The 23,116-nt window shown below is 37.0% G+C and overlaps 1 protein-coding gene across 6 annotated transcripts in view; it reads left to right on the top strand.

The window, feature by feature from the left end:
* LOC137385462 (kinesin-like protein KIF21A) overlaps nucleotides 1–23,116 on the top strand; it is a 64,229-nt gene that overhangs the window by 5,052 nt on the left and 36,061 nt on the right. For 5 of the 6 annotated variants that reach the window (XM_068071929.1, XM_068071931.1, XM_068071930.1 and 2 more), the window contains exons 2-8: nucleotides 2,600–2,710; nucleotides 4,849–5,028; nucleotides 8,060–8,102; nucleotides 10,283–10,621; nucleotides 12,895–13,023; nucleotides 20,061–20,219; nucleotides 21,377–21,492. In XM_068071929.1, the coding sequence (XP_067928030.1) occupies nucleotides 2,667–2,710; nucleotides 4,849–5,028; nucleotides 8,060–8,102; nucleotides 10,283–10,621; nucleotides 12,895–13,023; nucleotides 20,061–20,219; nucleotides 21,377–21,492 (1,010 nt within the window). In that variant the 5' untranslated portion in view covers nucleotides 2,600–2,666. The remainder of the gene's footprint in view (nucleotides 1–2,599; nucleotides 2,711–4,848; nucleotides 5,029–8,059; nucleotides 8,103–10,282; nucleotides 10,622–12,894; nucleotides 13,024–20,060; nucleotides 20,220–21,376; nucleotides 21,493–23,116) is intronic. The other variant, XM_068071932.1, reaches the window with a different exon arrangement.

Genomic DNA, 23,116 nt, shown 5'->3' with positions numbered 1-23,116 from the left:
GATTCACCATGTCATATTCTGTGGTGTTGTAAGTGCCAAATATGTGGAAATGTGATTACAAGCTCTTAAAAGCTCAAAAACGAAAAGCTGCCATAGATTGGAATCTCTTTATTTCTCTGACGTAGCCACAAAATTTGGTTATCGTCTTGTCACGTATGTTCTCACGTGAATTGAAAGGCCAATACAAAGCTCAATATAAAACTTATCATAGTACTAGTTTATGACAAACACTTCGGGTTTTACCGAAGACCCCATATCAAATATAGATGCTCGCTACTTGACTGTTCTGTTTCGGCCTGGTCTAATCGGCAAGTCGTAATCTGATCATATGACCCAATACTTCGCAAATAATTTCTGCAGCACTTTTCGATTATCACAAGTGACCAACAGGCTCATCACGATTATCAGACAATGATATGTACTCTTTCAAGCTAAGGCTAAAAAATTAAACGAATTTTTACGGTAAGTTATAAGATATCACGGCTAAAAGTGACAGCATTACGATGACGATAAAACAAACGTGTAAGAACAATAGACATAGTTTTATTGAATGCGTGAAGTATATTTGTAAAATTATTTCGACGAATAAGGTTGCAAGAAAGTGTAAACAGAAACCATCTCTTACAACTACATCACATTTGAGCTGTTTTGGAAAGGGAATCCAAACTACGGCGGTCTCGTGTGGCTGCGATTTTCTGTTCGTTTTTGAGCTTTTAAGAGCTTGTAATCACCTTTCCACATATTTTGCCCCTACAACACAACAGAGTAAGACATGGTGAATCTTTTCATATCAAATAACGGTAATGTGAATTTTGCTGCGAGTCAACCTTTAACAAACCCTAAAGACTTGAAGTTGGAAAATGGACTTCAATACAAACAGAAACAACGAACGAATTAGTTTTTATTGATGTAATCGAGTCATTATTAGTACGGTTTTGTGGACACTTTTCTATGGATCACTATTATGGGTTCGTAAAGATCAAGAATGTCAAATAGTATCAGTCAAATAGAAGTGGCGTTCAATTAAAGTGGCGTTCAATTAAAGTGGCGTTCAATTAAAGTGGCGTTCAATTAAAGTGGCGTTCAATTAAAGTGGCGTTCAATTAAAGTGGCGTTCAATTAAAGTGGCGTTCAATTAAAGTGGCGTTCAATTAAAGTGGCGTTCAATTAAAGTGGCTCTCTATTTTTCAACCTTTTTCCCGTAGTGGTGCACAAATGAAAGTGTGGTTCAAATACAGGTTTTACGGTATCTGTCAGCATGACTCGTTGTTTAGTAGGGTGTGTGTGTGTGCAGCTACAGCAAATACTGTATGTACTATGTGCATTGGCAATGCATTCCATTTGGGTTTAGTAAAGTTGGTACTCATATATGATAGTTTAGTCAGGTTGGTACTCATATATGATAGTTTAGTCAGGTTGGTACTCATATATGATAGGTTAGTCAGGTTGGTACTCATATATGACAGTTTAGTCAGGTTGATACTCATATATGATAGTTTAGTCAGGTTGGTACTTATATATGATAGTTAAGTCAGGTCGGTACTCATATATGATAGTTTGGTCAGGTCGGTACTCATATATGATAGTTTAGTCAGGTCGGTACTCATATATGATAGTTTAGTCAGGTCGGTACTCATATATGATAGTTTAGTCAGGTTGGTACTCATATATGATAGTTTAGTCAGGTTGGTACTCATATATGATAGTTTAGTCAGGTCGGTACTCATATATAATAGTTTAGCCAGGTCGGTACTCATATATGATAGTTCAGTCAGGTTGGTACTCATATATGATAGGTTAGTCAGGTTGGTACTCATATATGATAGGTTAGTCAGGTCGGTACTCATATATGATAGTTTAGTCAGGTCGGTACTCATATATGATAGTTCAGTCAGGTTGGTACTCATATATGATAGTTTAGTCAGGTTGGTACTCATATATGATAGTTTAGTCAGTAGTCAGGTTGGTACTCATATATGATAGTTTTTCTCTTTAATAGTGTTTCCTTTCAGGGCTGTTCGAGTTATGAATTTTTTTTTACATCTAAAGCAAATAAGTCTCAAATTTTTAAATCAAATTTTAATTTTTTGAGATATGAGCTGCTGGAAAACCAAGGTTGGGGCACATAAGTGTATCTTTATATTTTAAAGACAACTGCCTTCTTTCAAGTTACTTTTGGTTGGAGCATTTCACAACAATAGTATTTGCAGCCATTTGAATATAAAAGATAGCTTGCCGAAATTTGCTATTGCTGGTTACACCGCTATTGCTAGCATTGGGCCTGCTTTGATTACATAACAGAATTCTATTTCCGTTGTTCTTATACTTAGCACAATTCTATAGCAGTTGTATTGCAAAGAATTATTTTACAGTCATTGCATTACTATAGACCATATAGAAAGTTTGTTTACAATATAATACACTGTCATGAATACACTGTATTTATGCCTTTTGCTACCTGATTACTGATATAGTAGAGTCCTCTAATGTAACACAAATCTTTCAAATCTCCATGGATTCCCACTAGAAACTGAACCATGGTTATAAAGCTCAATTTACCATTTCAGTCATGACATGTTAATTTAAATGTATTTTGTAGGCAAAGGTAGAGTGGGCGTTACTCTGACCAATTAGGCTTGCCATGCCTAGCAGCGGCATGCTCTAACATGTCTGAGCCAGATGAATGTTCGAGTGTTCGTGTTGCCGTCAGGTGGGTTCAGACCAGCTTTAAGTGTCTTGCTAGACATGCAGATGGCATAAATCTGTTTAGCTCAATATTGACGCTTAGATCTATCATGCTGGTTTATTTTCACCGGAGAAGCATTTATTTCGGACATTTTCAAAGCGCTCTAATCAAAAAGCATACTATTATGTTAATCCTTGTTGCTAATGGTAACTATAGCATGAGATTGCTGAAACTGGTTGTGTACAACTAGCGAGAGTATTGCAGAGTAGGGCAATGTACAACTAGCGAGAGTATTACAGAGTAGGGCTATGTACATCATGAGACTAATTTGGTATGCCTGTTCAGTCAACACACTTGAAGCTTCTGAATGATGTCCTTTGCCAAACGTTGGTTTCATCGAACATTCAGCTACGGGAGTATTACACGTTACCTCAATGAACTCTTACCTCAATGTTCTTACTGAATTTAACAGTCCATTAGCTAGCAATAGTAAGAGAACTGTTTGCTTTGCGCATAGGATGAGTGTTTGACAAGATGATTATGCATTTCGCTCGTAACTCCTTCATAGATTTCTGTTGTTTGACAGTATTCTCTTTCACAACTAATTGGAGGCGGCAAGAGAGTTCTTTAGTCACCATCATATTCTGAATACGTGTTGAAGACACGCTTTTATCCTTGTAATGCCTAATGTTAAAAATCTCTGAGTCTGAACTTTCTCACTTGTCAATGATTGGTTTCTTGATGAATGGAGCTACGGAGCAATGCGAAAATGTATACTTTAAGGGTTACTTCAAGATTCAAGACGTATTCTTTGAATACCCGCTTCTAAAAAGAGTTCTTCTGGGAATCGTAATCTATTACTACTGATATGTGACTTGTGTTTAAGGCAAAATAATGTAATTTGACCTAGTACCCATATATGCTGGACCCGGTACCCATATATGCTGGACCTAGTACCCATATATGCAGGACCCGGTACCCATATGTGCTGGACCCGGTACCCATATGTGCTGGACCCGGTGCCCATATGTGCTGGACCTGGTGCCCATATATAGTCTGTGTAGTTACCCCATAAATCTGTAGAAATAAATAACTGGATTGTATAATAACATGGTAATATGTGCTTGATAATAGCATAACTCATGCATATAATATTGCATGAAAACTTCCCTTGAATGTTTGAGTGTATAAACACATTCAGGAGCTGTGCTAGCGTCTTTGCATCAAACAAGTGCTCTCAGGATGATGATAAAAAGCTCATGGTAAATACACTTGATGTTGATTAGCCGATTTCTGTTGGTAACCAACCAATCATGCAGTCGTCGATTACTTCAAGATGCCTACATCGCCAAGAAGTGAACAAAATTATGCTTCTTGTTTTGTGCCATGCTTCAAGAAGAAGGACAAATATTACAAAAGGCAAAATTAAATGAAATCTTACCAAAACTATGTAGTTGAAGATTACAAATTGATATGATACGTTTATTTTTGTTTAATTTCAGAATATTTTGGCATTGCAGTAGAGCAAAACCAAATGTAATGCCTCACCATTATCTAACCTGAGTGTTCAATCAAACTCTCTCTAGTTACTAATTTTAACAGAATTTTTTTATAGATAGACTTAGTTATATCATAAAAAACTATTTACCTTTTCACCATTTCAATAAAACTTTTAATATTTATTGTTTTGTAGTTACAGCAGAGTTGACTAGGTTTTTCCATTAACTAGGCAATCAGTCAGCTGAAGTATTAGCAGATATTAGACCAGGTTCCTCTGGTGAATGTAGAGCTAGTTGAGGTGTGCAAGACCCTCACCTACACGAATGATATCACCCTCAAAATGTTTAAAACCGTGCTAGTGTGTAGCCAGGAGGAAAGCGGATAGTGGGTATTGGAAAAGTACTTCTGGCTCTTACATGACTGGCCATGGCGTCTTGGCTCTATAAATTTCAGGGTTGGATAGCCTTGTTGGATAAGCAAGCTGTCATGGTTTTCATGAGTGGAGATGAATTCCCTCCTCAGTTTCGTCGCTTCTCGCAGCACTTGTTGCTAGGCCACCAATCTTCCATTACCCGTAAATTTAAAGATCAGGCTTGCATTTTTGTTAAGTGCCAGTCAGTGTTTCCTAAACCTTATTATAATAGCTGCCTGTTTGCTTTCAGAATCCGACCTCAATTGCCGAGAGAGCAAATTGATAACTGCAGAGTATGTACCTCAGTAACGCCGGGGGAGCCACAGGTAGTACTCGGCAATGATAAGGCTTTTACCTTTGACAAAGTGTTTGATATTGACACATGTCAGCGGGTGGTATTTGAGGAGTATGCTCAGGGACTGATTGAAGGGTAGGTTTGTTAGTATATTCAGAATATGTGTAGATCAGTTATGTCCTACTAATGCTGTAATGTAAGTCTCTATATGGAGTTCAGCATATTCAGACTGTACAAAAAGTGAGTTGAATAAAAGAGCAATTGTCTTCTGGTTTATTTCTTCCTGATTCCAAGTGCCTAGTCGCACGTGTTTCCACCAGTGTCATAACTCTAGACCTAGCTACAACTCTATCCTTGTACTCTCCGGGCCAGGTCGCATCACTCATTAGTTCAATCATACCAGTACCTATAAACTACCCATATGTGGGTGTTGGGCAAAAACAGGTCTGACAATTCCTCTGTGCAGGATCATGAATTCCTACTCGTTGTTGGTTATTAATCACCTTTTTCCTGTTTCAAGTACAAGGTTTTGTTGATGAGACAGTCATTTTGTGGTATTGTCAGGAAATAGAATATTTTTGAGGTTTGACCCGAGCTCTCAGGGCATAAGCACCCGATAGTCTGATTATGTGGGCATTGACCACTGAGCACTCTCAACTGAATGCATTCCATTGTTTGGCTTGCTATATCTAGGAGTGGCCTCATTACTCAGCCTTCTCTTTTCTCTCTCTTTTCTCTCCTTCCCTTCTAAACTCTCCCATATTCTCAGCACGCTCTTGCTCGCTTCTCAATATTCGACTGATGTTGAAATTAGAAAACAGGATGTATTTGTACTAGTACCTCCTACAGTGTTGTAGACCGCACCATAACATGGCGTCTTCGGTTTATCTACTTGCCAATCCTAAACAAATATTTCTGAGTTGAATGTAGCGGTAAAATTTGAAGGATAAAAGCAGGAAAAGCCTTAGCTCCACGAATGACTAAATAGGTTGTGCCTGTCCTAGTGATTTGTTTTGTTGGTTGTTGCATGAGAATACCATAAAACAACACATGCTGTTGCTTACTATGTATATTTTTCAGAGTATGTTTTTTAAACATGCATGTACATACATACGCTTTTATTTATAATGCTTTTGTTTATAATGCTTTTATGCAAACCATTTCTTCAGACTGTTTTGGTGAGAATATATTCTCATGGTTGTTCATCATACCAAGCTGCTAGGTTCTGCTAGGGAAGGTGTTGATCTTGGGGCTGCGTGCCAAACATTATTTATGTAAGCATAGTTAGTGACGTCTCCGGTCTGTCCTCCATAGCAACTGAGAGCCTATCTGCTGTCCTATATACATCAAGGCTTCTCATGCACACTAAATCTGAGAAGATGGTTCTGCCACATTTGTTGTCCAGCGGCTTCCAGTCTGACCAGTTTAGGGAATATGCTTCTTCAAACACATATGCAGCTATATGCTCTCACATATGCAGCTATTTTATACTCTCACATATACAGCTATATGCTCTCACATATACAGCTATATGCTCTCACATATACAACTATATGCTCTCACATATACAGCTATATGCTCTCACATATACAGCTATATACTCTCACATATACAGCTATATGCTCTTCCATATACAGCTATATACTCTCACATATACAGCTACATGCTTTTCCATATACAGCTATATGCTCTCACATATACAGCTATATGCTCTCATATATGCAACTTTATGCTCTCACATATGCAGCTATTTTATACTCTCACATATACAGCTATATGCTCTCACATATGCAGCTATTTTATACTCTCACATATACAGCTATATGCTCTCACAAATACAGCTATATGCTCTTCCATATGCAGCTTTATGCTCTTACATATACAGCTATATGCTCTCACATATACAGCTTTATGCTCTTACATATACAGCTATATGCTCTCACATATACAGCTATATGCTCTCACGTATGCAGCTATATACTCTCACATATACATCTATATGCTTTCACATATACAGCTATATGCTCTTCCATATGCAGCTATATGCTCTCACCTATGCAGCTATATGCTCTCACATATACAGCTATATGCTCTCACATATACAGCTATATGCTCTCATATATGCAGCTTTATGCTCTCACATATGCAGCTATTTTATACTCTCACATATACAGCTATATGCTCTCACATATGCAGCTATTTTATACTCTCACATATACAGCTATATGCTCTCACATATACAGCTATATGCTCTCACATATACAGCTTTATGCTCTCACGTATACAACTATATGCTCTCACATATACAGCTATATGCTCTCACAAATACAGCTATATGCTCTCACATATACAGCTTTATGCTCTTACATATACAGCTATATGCTCTCACATATACAGCTATATGCTCTTCCATATGCAGCTATATGCTCTCATATATGCAGCTATATGCTCTCACGTATGCAGCTATATGCTCTCACATATACAGCTATATGCTCTCACATATACAGCTATATGCTCTCACATATACAGCTTTATGCTCTCACGTATACAACTATATGCTCTCACATATACAGCTATATGCTCTCACAAATACAGCTATATGCTCTTCCATATGCAGCTATATGCTCTCACATATACAGCTATATGCTTTCACGTATACAGCTATATGCTCTCACATATACAGCTTTATGCTCTTACATATACAGCTTTATGCTCTCACATATACAGCTATATGCTCTCACATATACAGCTATATGCTCTTCCATATGCAGCTATATGCTCTCACATATACAGCTATATGCTCTTCCATATGCAGCTATATGCTCTCATATATGCAGCTATATGCTCTCACGCATGCAGCTATATGCTCTCACATATGCAGCTATATGCTCTCACATATACAGCTATATGCTCTCACATATAGCTAGCTAATCTAAGAAATCAACACTCATATTTTCGAGAAAGGATTATTTTGGATTCCCTCGTTTCAATGCCTACATATTCTATTCGTTTTCGCTTATAGTTTTGGCAGCGCTATATACCGCTGTCCAAATGTCCTGGAGTTCTTTTCTGTGTTGTGAGCAATCTAATCTCGCCGAGTGTTTGTTGTGTTTGTAGCTTGTCCTCTGTTCTCAGAGTATTTATTACAATGCATTCTTTGTTCCAGGTGTTTGGATGGTTACAATGCTACAATTCTTGCCTACGGTCAGGTATGCGCACTCATGCAATGATATTATCAGCTGCTTGTATGTACTCACTCAGAGGTAACTTTCATTCGTCTTGAGCCCTATTGGCTATTCAAAGCTAACTTACTCGCTTTGAAGGCTTGGCTACACGCACAGACGAAATGCGTCTTTTGCGTGGTCAATGTTTCACCTTGGAACAAACGTGTTGAACATGTTGTCAACTATTGGTGGCTTGGCTGTACAGTCAAGCCATGATAATTGAAGATAGACTTCATTGTCAGTTAATAATGCTAACTTACTACTATGTACATGTGCAATTCTTACTGTAGCTGGTAACTTCTAAGTATTACATTCTTGTGAAATTATTGTTTTGGTTTGTATTAACCAACATGCTATGTAAGTCACACGAAACCTGACAATCAGGTAAATTGGGAAGGTAGAACTTGTTGACCAAGCATTATCATCATTCAACGAGCTTAATACTCTCAAAAATTACCCGCTGTACAGTAATCCCATCCACTTCATGGCTTCACTGTATTCCGAGTGAGAGTCTCTTTATTTATGTTTAATAATTCTAACTTGTATTTAAAAATCATTTTCTAGTTTCTAGTGAATAGATTAAAATGTCAGTGTGGCCCTACTGTCACTACTACGGTCACTACAGCGGCAGTAGTACTTATTGTCACTCATTAGAATGATGTTCTCCTAACAGTGGTGGCCTTCATTCCTACACGTGTATCATTACACCATCGGTGTCATTGCTAAAACATGAGTGTGGAGCTCAGTCTATTGATATGATAGTCCCCTAGTAATAGACTAGTTGCTGTCAGTAATAAAAATAGAATATCTTATAAGAACAGCCTGAGACCACTTTTTAATTAACGAATAGAATATAGCAGAAGTATGCAACATGTAGGACATTCACTCACACGGATAAAAATTTGAAAAATAGAAAGCAGTTGAGGTGTTCCGAAGTTTCCAATTCATGGGTCTTCCTTCAAAAAACTCCCTTTTCTAGTTCTTGGAAATTCCCATTTCATGGCTGATTCCAGAGTGTAAGTAGGATGAATTACTGCGGTTAATTTTAATGAACTCAACTAAATGTCAATTGGGTGTTATTCATTTTCAACCCTAGTTTCATCTAAGATTTACTTCTGAATAACGGTAACAACAGGACTTCACACAGACTATTTATATATGGACAGAGATAGTCTCACTAGTAAGGAATATATAAAGGCTAGGATAGATTGGACCTGCTCATGCAACCTTTCGGATAAATAAATATGTTTATGTTGAAACTCAGGCTTGCTACAGTTAGATTACCATTGTTAACCCAAAGGACTTTTTGTACTTGAGTGTTTTTACTGTTTTGCCGAGTTTATTTCTAGCAAAGGTATAGTATTGCAACTAGCAAAGCGAACATTATAGCTATAAAAGCTTTTGAGAATTCATATTAGACTGTATATATGCTGAGGATACCCCATTATGGTAATAGAAAATCGAGCCAGGTCATCATGGTCTTTACACGACTAAAGCCAATTCTCATTGGTTAATCTATTTGGTGTGACTAAAGCTAATTCTCATTGGTTAATCTATTTGGTGTGACTAAAGCTAATTCTCATTGGTTAATCTATTTGGTGTTTACTGGTGTTAGTACAGTTTCAGCAAATATCTGTGCTACGCATCATCTATGCACTTGGCTGGTGTGTGTAGCCAAGCCTTTAGGGAGATGCTGTCTTTGTGACAACATTTTATGATTATCTCATACAGTGAAAGAGAAAAAACTAGACAAAGCCTTCCTTTCAGGAGGCATGCTGAGGCATAAACACGTTGCTTCAATTGAGATATCTGGGTAAAGATGAATAGGAAGGGGGCAGCAATGAAGTCTTATTACTAGACAGCAGAACGAACATATCTCGACCTTTTGCATAATGTTAGGAAATTGGCTGCACTTTAGGTAATAGGTTGCACTTGATAGCAAATTCTGAGGTGTGGAAGGTTTGGCCTATTTCCTGTAAGGGATTCAAAGGTTGTGGCCAGAGCTAGTGGCTACATCTGGAACAAGTCGAAATGTAACTGTTGATCCCGGCATATGATCAGCAGTCCTACCATCTTCTATACAAGAATAGGAGTAAAGTGTGTTTAATATTGCCTCTGAACAACACTTGGTTGGCTGTAGAATGTTACCAACTATTCAATTGCAGACTGGATCTGGTAAGACATATTCAATGGGCACAGGCTTTGACATGAACTGCACAGAAGAACAGGTCGGTATCATACCAAGGGCTGTCAAACACCTGTTTGATGGCGTCGAAGGACGACAGCAGCGGTGTAAAGATAACTCTTTGCCACCTCCCACTTTTCAAATCCTCGCCCAGTTCATGGAACTTTACAACGAGGACATTTATGACCTTTTTGATTCGACGACATCTCTCAGTGCTGATGGGAAAAAGAGCAAATCTGTGATAAAGATACACGAGGACTGCAATGGAAGCATCTACACGCAGGGCGTGACCAGCAAGCAGGTCCATTCTTTTCAAGAGGTAAAGCTTCTCCATTTATATGCTACCTGTAGCGTCTTTAAATCCTTCCTGTCACCTGTGTATTAGCGCCAACCACAAAAATATTGCTGATGGTAGCTCTGCCCTAAGCCATTGCATTTTGGTTTCTTGTAACCCTCTGCCATCATCAAGGCTGTATTGTCTCCGCATATGGGATAGTGACTCATCCTTTTAGCTGACGTAACTACAGACCTTAGTGGTAAACTCATCAACACTGACGTCTATTAAATTACATTGGCTTTACAGCAGTTATAAGTTGTTAGCGCGCTACTCAAACAATAGTAACTCAGGGTCTCTCGACATTTGTTATAAAAGCTGTATAGTTTATACCACTTGACCAACAGCAAAGGCGTGACAGCACTTTCCAATACTCATCACAGGATGGACAACGCAGTTTTAGTCGTGAGTCATTACCTCATGGACATATTTATAACAATTTGTGTGGATTGCTGATGAACAGTCGCGCAGGCCTATGACAGATACGGATTATTATTATTATAGTTATTTAGCTCAACTAACCAAAGGAATCAAATTTCTTTGAACATATTGCTAGCAATATTTAAGGTTCTCGTCATCTATAAATTTAATTAGTATTATATCACCATCTATCAACATAAGTAATATTATATCAATATAAGTAATATTATATCGACATCTATCATATCTATTAATATAAGTAATATTATATCGCTATCTATCAACATAAGTAATTTATTATATCACTATCTATCAACATGTCATCTATCTAGTATGTCATATTATACATTATTATTATTATCATTGTTTCTATTAAACCGCTCATATTTTTGCCAGCCACTAGTAAATCATGCATTTTCATACACTCCAAACTTGGTGGCAAATCTGCGATTTTCAAACTGTTTATAAATAATTTAAATGGGTTGAATATGTGTTTCATTATGATTACAGGTAAATGGGTTGAATATGTGTTTCATTATGATTACAGGTAAATGGGTTGAATATGTGTTTCATTATGATTACAGGTAAATGGGTTGAATATGTGTTTCATTATGATTACAGGTAAAAAGCAATTTTGCGTTAGAGTTTTGGTAAATTTTTCATGATCTTGAAGTATAGGGTTTAACCCTGTTGTTGGTGCGAATTGAGTTTTCTAACATTTTATGCATATGTTAGAATGTTGCAATATAACTTGAGTAGATCTAAAAATGGAAATTTATTTACATGTATTCTCGCTTGAACAAAATGAAAAGCGTTTCATTAAGGTACACTCACAGAGTTTGTCTTTGCAGATAAACATAATTTGTCGCAAATACATGCGGCAGTGCCTCTACTTATTCAAGGCCCATCATACAAAAGTTCAGGTTATGAAAGACTTCTTCGGAAAAATATCGTCTCCTGTTATGAAAAAAATTTCAGGATACGAAAGGTAAAAATATAAAACTATGTACCGCTACTCACAGCTGCTAAAGTCGATCGTACGTAAACATTGATTTAAGATCGGCACGAGGAGCTGTCAATGGAGGAGTTGCAACAGGTGGTGCGTGGCATCGCAGAAAGAATTGAGTGAAGATGAAGAGAAGGCAGTCATTACTCCGACAACTCGATTATAATGTGTTTTAGGATAAGTTCTATGAACTTCGGAATTTGTTTTAAAAAGTCACCTAGAACAGGTGTTCTCTAGTTGGACTATCGCTCACTAGGACAATGTTTGCCTCGCACAACGCCGACAAAGCCGACGAAAGCAAGCGACGCTGGAGTTCTTTACAAAATGTTAACCAAAAACGGCTGCTGAAAATTAACTTGAATGTAAAAGATAAAAAGTGTCAACAATAGCTAGAAGAAAAAAATCAGAGCAAAGAAAACAAATACAGGGAACAATTGACTAACAACTTTATTCTTTGCAACTCTCATGTTATGTTACATGTTCAGTAATTTAATTCTAACATGTATTTATTAGTTTTTGATGCGTTGTAATTTGTAAAAAGACTGATGTCTAATTTTAAATTACTCTGGAATCGAATAGAGCATTTATAGGGTAAAAGCTTTTCTACTTACAAAAATTTTCATGTTACTAAATAATTTTCAAAATGAATTAATTTCATAAGCAGTAGCACTGTATATGTTTATGTACAAGTACACTAGCGGATTATTACGGCAAGCCTACATCTGTTCTTTATTTTTCTGTTTCACTCCTAGTAGCATCAATAAATAAGAACATGTAAAATTTGCTTTATCACAAAGTGTGGAGGCAATGATTTTCTGTTGTATTTTGGTAGACTATGGAATGTTTGCGTGCTGGTGCCTTATCTCGGACCACAGCCAGCACCAACATGAACAGCCAGTCCTCCAGATCTCATGCTATATTCACCTTACTCGTAAAGCAGACTCGTTCTTCGCAACAATCAGTGAGTATCTATCTAAGCTTTAAATATGAGTACAAATTATTGTGGAGATTTGAGATCCTGCGTTTTCGGAGACACCAGCTCTACTAGGACTATGTACCACTACTAACTCTTACTAGTACTATGTATCACTACTACTAACTCTACTGGTACTATGTATCACTTCTAACTCTTCTAGTACTATGTACCACTACTAACTCTACTAGTACTATGTATCACTACTAACTTTAGCACTACTCTGTCACTACTAATGCACCGACCTTCAATGATTTAATATTTAAAATAACCAATAATTAGCTAATTTCAGTTTGGACCATTGTTTTTAAGGCCAGTGGCTATAGTTGTAGGATGTAGTAAAAAAGCTGCTGTCAGTGTTAGAGCATAATTGTGTGATGTGCTCCTAATTGCCTCATGAGTTATACACAAATTAGATTGGTTGAGTCTATTTCTAAAATGATCATCGAAATGTTAACAGAAGTTTTTTTATAACAAAGTGGTGAGCATAAATAGCAGGAAGATGGGTAGAATTGTTCTCTTGTGCAAGAGCCTGTTTGCTTGATAATATTGTTAGAATTAATGGGAGATGATTATGTAAGCTAGTATTATTTTATACTAATATTCATTAATCAACAATTATTAATTTGTATGACGCGTTATTCATGTCATTTCTTCATTGCCCTATTATATATATATACTATCTGTGCTACCCGGCGTTGCCCGGGTAATAAAAACGTCTTTGAACAGAAAATTGATTTGTATTTAATATATAACAACATTTGCCATTCTAACTTCCAAACTACATATCATGAGAAGTGTTTTGTGTTGTTGAAATAAATTAAAAGAGAAAATAAAAACAACTGAAAAGGTTTTCAAACTTTGTCAAACAACTAATTTTCAAACTTTATATCATGAGGAAAAGGTTTCGTGCAGGACAAATAACTTAAAAATAAATAAAACAACTGTAAAGGTTTTCAAACAACTGTAAGTTTAGAATTTCATAACTTGAAAGAAATGTTTCATTGAAATAAATTACCTGGAAAAATAAAAATGTAAAGGTGTTTAAATGTAAAATCATTAGCAAGTAATAGCTAAATATAGTCTATAAAGCTCTGATTACAATCAAAAATTATTTGGTATACAATTATATGATTTCAGTTCGTTTCAATGTTGGCATGTAAAAATATCGTAGGCTATAGACGTGCATAGAGTGGTATAGAAACCCATAGTCATTATCTAATGCAATTACCTCCTGGTAAATATCATCATCATTAAAAATAGTACCAAAATACTACCCTAGGACACTTAAGTATTCGCGGCATCTAACTTTCGCGTTTTCGCGGAGTCATCATCACGCGAAAATTTCATGAGCGAAACTAAACTATCATAACGAACTAGCGAAAACGCGAAATTAAATAGCTCTGTTCTACACAGGCCTGTATTCACTGGTTACAAGTTGGGGAGCTAATGTTAGACGACTAGTTATGAACATCTGGGGGTGTGGAGAAGGAAGGGAGTGCTGTAAGCTCCCAACAGGTTTCTCTTATGTAGGGCCTCAGCCGGGCCTCTCACGTGAAGTTTTAAAAAATGTTATCGGCAAGTATCAACATTTTTCTATTTTTGGAGATTTGTTTTGTTTTAGCTGATGTGACTGACGAAACGTTTTAAAATTAAAACAGGCAAAACTTGTATGCAGTTAAAACGCTCAGAAAAAAAGACATCTTTTTCTTTTAAGCGTTTTAACAAAGATCAATTTAGCCGATTTTATTTCAAGTTCATTAAGTAGGATATGGGCAAGCAGATGTTTGGTAAAACTTGATATTTTGCAAACCCTTATAAAAGTCGTTAACAAGAATATTTTGCCGCTGATGAAGATAATAATGACGCCTAAGAACTACTAAAAGTTGATGTTTGTATCTATGGCTTCGAATAAAGTGATATTCTACAGCGATAAAAACCGTTTCTATAGCCGTTGTACTATGGAACTCCTAAAAAGTTGGGGCGTCTTAGCCGGCCAGCCGTCCAAGGGAATACGGGTCTGTACTTCATTGATATCCACAATAAAATCGTGATATTAGAAATGCAGATAATTTTGTGTGTGATTGAGCTCATTGGGAAATTTCTAGTAAACTCGTTAATACACCGCATGAGCAGCATGGCAAAGCAAATTAAGATAACAGTTTTTTTTGGAAAAGCCAAGACAAACGAAGAAGATGATGATATCAGTTTAGTCACCGAATTTGTAACTGATGAGGATGAAAGACTGAAAGTCTGGTAGGTGAAGCCATACAATTGAATAATACTTATTGTAGTGATGAATTTTATTGCCAACCAAAAATGATAACAACCCTCACCAGGTCCAACCATGTTATACAGTTCTGGTTGTGATGTTGGTTGTTATCTATTTTCTTTTTTATGGGACTTGAGTGTGAAAGACATGTACTGTATTTGATTTTCTTTGAGTGGAGTTGGTATAGCAACTACATAAATTATTTAGTTAACATATTAATTAATTAGCTAGTTAAGGTAATTAATTACAAGGTAATTATTTAGTTAACATACTAAGCACTCATTTGTTTTGTAGCTTGCTGATCCTTCATTCTACACAAATAAAAGGGGAAGTTACAAGCAGTACACACCAGAGTTCAGGGCCATGGTAGGGAGATTTGCTGCAGCAAACACTGTGAAGGCCACGCAGCTCAAATACCCCCATATTCCAGGTGCAACAATAAGAACATGGCAGGGTTTATACGAGAACACGAAGAAGAAACTACAGCGAAAAAATGGGGCTAATTTTGATGAGAGTGTTCACTCCATTGAAACACTATCAAAAGCGAAGGTTTTTTATACGAATTCTTGTATTCCAAGACAATATCTTTGATGTATATCACAAGTAAACATTCACATTACCTCCTTGTCACCATGTCATATTGGCTTAATTGTCACTGTGTACTATCTACGAGGTGGTAGTAAAACTTATCAGCCATTCCTAGCCTGGGCATGCCCGCACCTCCACCCCTCTGGTATGGGCAAGTTTTAGCCTAAATGCTAGCACGCTTCCCTTGTTACAGATGTAGCTGTCAAGTGTGTTTTTGGTTATAAAATATATTATAAACGGTCTGCATTTTTTAGGCAGGCAGACCACTTAATCTTGGCACTTATGACGGAGAGGTAAAGGAGCTTGTGACAAAGCTCAGAGAGAAGGGTGGAGTCATCAACACCCGCACTGTAATTGGAATAGCGCATAGACTGATTAAGAAAAAAGATCCTTCGAATGAGCATAAGTATGTGTTGGGCAAAGGGTGGGCTGCCTCACTCTTCAGAAGGATGGGATTCTCTAAGCGGGCTGCCACTACAGGCAAACTGGAAGTTCCTAGGAGCTTGCTTTTGGAAATCAAGCACTCATTCACAAATGAAATTGCTTCTGCATGCCATCTTCATAACATTCCACCAAACATGATCATTAACTTTGATCAAACCCCCCATCGAGTACGTTCCAACAGGGAAATATCCTATGGCTGCCAAAGGTTCTAGTGGTGTGTCGATCAACGGTAAAGGAGATAAAAGAAATCTCACATGTGTAGCAGGAATAACCATGGGTGGAATCTTCTTGCCACCCCAGCTGATATACAAATGATTAACCAAACGCTCTACTCCTAAATTCCCATGTCCACAGTCTTTCCATATAACGGCCAATGCAACTCATTGGTCCAATGAGGAGACTATGAGTGAGTATGCAGATCATGTTCTCCGACCACATATTGAATCCCAGAGGGAGATACATGGTAGTGAACAGAAATGTTTACTCATATTTGATAAGTTTAAAGGACATCTCACAGCCTCCTTCAAAGAAAAGTGCAAATCATTGAATGCTATTGTAGTACATGTTCCAGCCGGTTTCACGGACCACCTACAGCCGCTGGATTTGAGTGTGAATAAGTCATTGAAGAATTTTGTTAACAAGCAGTTCAATGACTGGCATGAGCACACGCTTTCACAGGATGACAGTGGGGACCTGGCTACCACAATTCTGAAATCGGGAGTACAGCTCAGGGAACTAAGTTGTGAGTGGATGGTGAGGGCTTACCACCATTACAATCAGGCGGAGCAGACTCAAATTCTCACCAATGGTTTCAAGGCTGCAGGGGTTTCCGATGCAGTCCGTGAAGGCCCCAAAGATGATGACCCATTCGCAAACTTGAGTAGCAGTAGACCTAATGATATTCTTCCATAAATTGTTTCTTGGTCAACTCTACTGAAATACTGGTTGTTTATTAATTGGCTAAGTAAATTTTGATTTTTGTTCTACTCGAAGTTTATAGTGTAATTTAATAATATAATATATTTAATATAATAAGTTAAAAATATATTTATGTAAAAATAATTAATCTGAATCGGATAACACAATCAATCTGGAATTTCTTTTCTTCCTGGCCGTTATGGAGCTCTCTTCATCAGAGCTTGACACATGCCTTGTGAGGGATTTGGTAGGAGCAGGAAGAATATGTGAGGCACTGGCTTGCTTCTTATTCCAGTCCTTCAATGGATGGCTGGAGCAGCTCTTTAATTCTGCAAAATAATATGTATCATTTAAATTGAATGTCAAATTTACACCAGCCCCCCCCCACAGCCATAGAAATGCAAACTGTCAAATCGTCACGATAAAAACTTATTCACTGATAGTGTTATTTGCAACAAGTGGTTGGTCACGATTAAGGCAGGGGTAATACTGCATTATCATTGGGAAAAGACAATAATTGAGTTTCCTTCACAGTCACTGACCTATCCAAGTATTGTTTGATTGTGTGACTGGTGCACACTTTGACAGTAATCTCCAGCCCACCAAGGAGTATTGGAGATTTCTTTATGGCAGTAGAATGCATCATGCATGTCACCAGCCCACCATGTTTTACAAAATTTGTCATATGACGGGAAATCTCCCGTGGTAGATGGCCAACTGTTCTGAGACACCCATTAACTTGGGTCTGCACTCCAACGGCAATTGGATCCATCGCATTGTTTGATTCTAACTCTACCTATAAATAACAACACCAAGAGCATGTGTCATGTGATAATGATCATGTGAAAAACACAAATATTGTTGTTACTATGTATGTTTGTGGTCAATGATTATTTTTTTACTTTTTGCTTCAAGTTGTCTTGACAGTTGAGTTTAGTAAAAATAATCATTGATCACTTCACATCGAGCCCAGACTGATAAAAAAAGTACACCTTAGCAGTATTTCACTTTCTGGTTGTGATTGGTGCATCTATGTAACGACTAGGCTGTCTACACCCATCTGATCTGGTAGCTAACAAGTCTACTTGCCAACACCTATGTTTTATCACCTGTAGGAGCTGATTAGTTATACAAGTATTTTATGAGCTTTGGAAACTTATTGCTAGAAAGTTAAGGAAACCAATGGTGATTTTCTGAAATCTGTTTAATATGGTGTTTGATAAATTTTTGTAATAATAAATTTAATTATTTTTGTTCATCGATTAAATCAAATCACTATTCGTTTCCTTAACAAAAAAACTCCATGAGTAATTGCCTTCCTTCTCTGCTATTTTTGATAACATACTGTCAAAACGTCTTCCATGTCTGGAGTCCAGAATTCTCGATAAACATGGAATCCTCTCAGCCCGCAAGTGAACTCAAAACGTGCCATGGCCATCGCGTGCTATAAATACTTGAGATTTAATATTGGTACCATATCGGTCACGACGGAAAGGACCGAGACGTCATTGATAGTCCAAGAAACAAATGGCAGCAAGCGATCACATTGAATTATCGATTTCTGCCACACATTTACACCTGCGGTTTACAAATACAAACTAGTCGCAAATTAAAAAACTTTTTTTACTAGCGGACCAGACCTGAGGAATCTAATTTGTTTGTTCCACTGCATTTATTTTCACATCACTATATTTTCGCACTCATCAGAGCCGCGAAATTAAGTTGCAGCGAAATTTTACTCTGTGTGCTACTCACGAAACTAAATACTAGCGAAATATAAGTGTCCTAGGGTATGTTAACCTTAGTAATGATAGGTACATACAATGACTTAAGTGCTAGTTGTACTACCCAGCGTTGCCCGGGTAATAAAAAAGTCTTTGCACCGAAAATTGATTTGTATTTAGCATATATCTATCTTTCAAACTACATACAATGAGAAAAGTGTTTTGTGTAGTTGAAATAATTTAAGAGAAAATAAAAACAACTGTAAAGGTTTTTAAACTTTGTCAAACAACTGTAACTTTAAAACTTCATATCAGGAGGAAAATGTTTCGTGCGGGTCAAATAAATTACGAAAAAAATAAAACCATTATAAAAAGGTTTAGATGTAAATGTGAAGTAATAGCAAAATTAAGGCGGTTTTGCTACGATTACAAAAGATGATTTGGTAATGAAACAATTAATACGAGCTGATAAAACAAAATAAAAATCCTGAATATGTTGAATTACTAATAACACTTCGTTGCATAGAAGTGTGTGTATAAATAAAGATTACTGTTCCAGCAGAACCTATCCATCAAAACCTTGAATACGGCAATACTGGTACCTCTCGATACTGATACACATGTAAAATTGAATCATCGGACTGTCTTTGTCTGACTGAACGGAGAGATAATGTCGAGGCTATTTCTACTCGAGATAACACAATTGTCCGCGTGAGAAGAATTGGCCTTGACCCCAGATATAGTAATTGAACCTTACGAAAAACATTTTTAACAGGGGCGTCGTAACGTGTGGCCGCATCGGTAAAATAATCCGCGTGCGTTATAGCCGGAATGACAGATCCACATGCTTTAAGAAATATATATACATGTAGATAGATGCTAGTTATTGATCTATCATACTAATTATCAACAGTTACAGTTTACAATGCCCAATTGGAATGCTATTTACAGTTTTCAGTCTATTTTAATTACACGGGTCATCACCGAAGATATTGGTTTATGCAGGGTGCTTTCTTTTGCTCCTGCTTTTAGGCACTAATCTACAGTTAGGATCTTTATTAGTGCATTTTTATTCGAAGGGAGGAGATGAATCCAAAGATGTAGATACTGCTATAGAAGACTTTGAGACTCTATCTGCAAAATTTAATTTTGTCGATCTGGCTGGATCAGAGCGACTCAAGAGAACTGGAGCTACTGGAGACCGGGCGAAGGAAGGAATTTCCATCAACTGTGGCTTGGTAGGTAGCAGGGCAGGTCACACTCTTTAGCAGTTATAATTTGGTGTAAGCTTATTAAAACATGTAGCTGTTAACGATGAGGTATGATGAAGGAATAGGCTAGCAAAGATCGAGTAAAGGTACGGCCGCATGTGCCGATTTTTTCGTTAGTTCTGACCGAAATCACGAAATGAACGAAAAACACGGAATTACTTGGCCAAAATTCACAGAATTGTCAGAGCTGTGCATGCACACTGAAATCGTCAACGAAATGATTTTAATTGGCTATTTTAGCGCAATTTTAGCAGCTTTCGCAATTGGTATAGTCCAAGACACTTATTACGACACACAATAAAAGTACCAATGCAATTCAACATAGTACATAGCCTACATGATGTACGATGCAACTGCCTAAATTGCACTATTGTTGGTTCTTTATCGTTCGGACACTATGGCTACGAATCGTTTTCTTTTTTAATAATAATAATTTTTTATTTAGCAACAAAAGTTCCGTTGTAGAAAGAGTTGCCATCTTTAGCGCAATCAAGTCAGTTGCATCATATTTACTATGACAAATTGCATTAGTATCATTCTTGCGTGTCGTGTTATGTGTCTCGGGCTATATAAATTGCGAAAGCTATTAGAATTGTGCCCGCTAATAATTTGTTTAGCTGATTAAAAGCGTTTCGTCGATGATTTCGGTAAGCATGTACAGCTCTGACAGTTCCATGAATTTCGGCCGAATAATTCTGTGTTTTTCGTTCATTTCATGATTTCGGTCAGTTTCGTTTTTACCAACGAAAAACTCGGCATGTGTGACCATACCTCAATGAACAAAACGGTTTGCAGGCGTTAAACAATTGCTACAGGAATCTTATCTTTAGCTATTTTACTTACTCCTGGAATGTTTAATGTTTGTCGGGAATAATTGGTGGGATTTTGTGGTTGTTTTAATTTTTTAATACTTGCTATTGTCTTTTATTGTTGTAACCACAAAAATTGTTACAACAAAAATAATACACGCAAAACGTATTTTCATGACAGTAACAAATATTGTTAACAGAATCGGCGACCACAGGTTTTTGCTGTGAGTAGCGCTTCTATTGGAAACACAGTTACCCCATCAGGTAGCACATCTCTCATCACTCCCTTCAAGATAACATTACTGTATGTTGCAGCTTGCCCTCGGCAATGTAATATCGGCTTTGGGAGACGCATCCAAGAAAGGGAGTCATGTGCCCTACAGGGATTCCAAACTGACTCGTCTTATGCAAGACTCTCTTGGAGGCAATAGGTATGTAGTCATCTCTAGATGCTAGTAATGAGTTGGACTGCGTAATTGAATAATTCCAAGTATTTTTCTGTCCTAAACTAATTATGCAGTGCTATATTTTGTAGCCGCCTGCGATTTGTTCTCAAAGGACTAAAAGTTTGTATCAATAAAGCTAAGTTTTTGACGAAGTCCTACTGCCAACATGATCTTGGCATATATGCTCCTTTGTGGCTGATTATCTTATCAGAAGATTACAATGTCTAGTGAATGTCTTTTTTGCCAGAGAATAGGCATGGAAACGTGATACAATAAATAATTGAGGTTTGATTGAGAATAATCAATTAATTTCAAATAATTGATGGCTCAATGTAAGCTGTGTAGTGTCTGTCTGTGTCAAGCTCTCTTTCTCAATGCGTAAAAACTTTGCTTAAATGGGTGAAATTCCTCTTCCCCAATTTTTACTCTTCTGCTAGTTGTGGGTGTGATTGTGTTGACAGTGTCAGCGCATGTCTGATCATATTCATACAACTATGTATAAATTATGTTTGTTCAGTAGTAAAGCATTAATCTTTAAAGGTTGACTTGCAACAACATTCACATTACAGTTATTTGGTATCATAAGATTCACCATGTCTTACTCTGTTGTATTGTAGGTGCAAAATATATGGAAATGTGATTAAAAGCTCTTAAAAGCAAAAAAACGAACAGTTAATCGCAGCCACACGAGACCGCCGTAGTTTGGATTCTCTTTCCAAAACGGCTCAAATGGGACGTAGTTGTTAGAGGATGGTTTCTGTTTACACTTTCATGCAACCTTATTCGTCGAAATATTTTCACAAATATACTTCATGCATTCAATAAAACCATGTCTATTGTTCTTACGCGTCTGTTTTATCGTCATTGTAATGCTGTCACTTTTAGCACTGATATCTTATAACTTACCGTAAAAAATCGTTATACTTTTTAACCTTAGCTCGAAGGAGTACATATCATTGTCTGATAATCATGACGAGCCTGTTGGTCACCTGTGATAATCGAAAAGTGCTGCAAAAATTATTCGAAGTATTGGGTCACATGATCAGATTACGACTTGTCGATTGAATAATGCCGAAACAAAACTGTAAAGTAGCGAGCATCTATATTTGATACGGGGTCTTCGGTAAAACCCGAAGTGTTTGTCATAAACTAGTGCTACGATAAGTTTTATACTGAGCTTTTTATTGGCCTTTCAATTCTCGTGAGAACATCACGTGACAAGACGATAACCAAACTGTAATGACTACGTCAGAGAAATAAAGAGATTCCAATCTACGGCGGCTTTTCGTTTTTGAGCTTTTAAGAGCTTGTAATCATCTTTCCACATATTTGGCACCTACAACACAACACAGTAAGACATGGTGAATCTTTTGATACCAAATAACTGTAATGTGAATTTTGTTGCAAGTCAACCTTTAAAGATTAGCTGTTGATTATTTCTGTGACTCGCAAATGCAATGCTAAATATATGTTAAGATGTTTCATGGCAATTTTGTCTGAAGACTAGACGGTTTTGTTTATGAGAGACAAAGTTTGCGTTTCAGAGAATTAGTTATCTGCAAAGATGTGATGCCAAAACATACAATCAACGTGAGGCTTTTTTAACTTT

The sequence above is a fragment of the Watersipora subatra genome, chromosome 1 (genome assembly GCF_963576615.1).
Source record: "Watersipora subatra chromosome 1, tzWatSuba1.1, whole genome shotgun sequence".
Lineage (NCBI taxonomy): Eukaryota > Metazoa > Bryozoa > Gymnolaemata > Cheilostomatida > Watersiporidae > Watersipora > Watersipora subatra.
The sequence above is the reverse complement of the archived record's forward strand: the minus strand, read 5'-3'. Positions and strand labels throughout refer to the sequence as shown.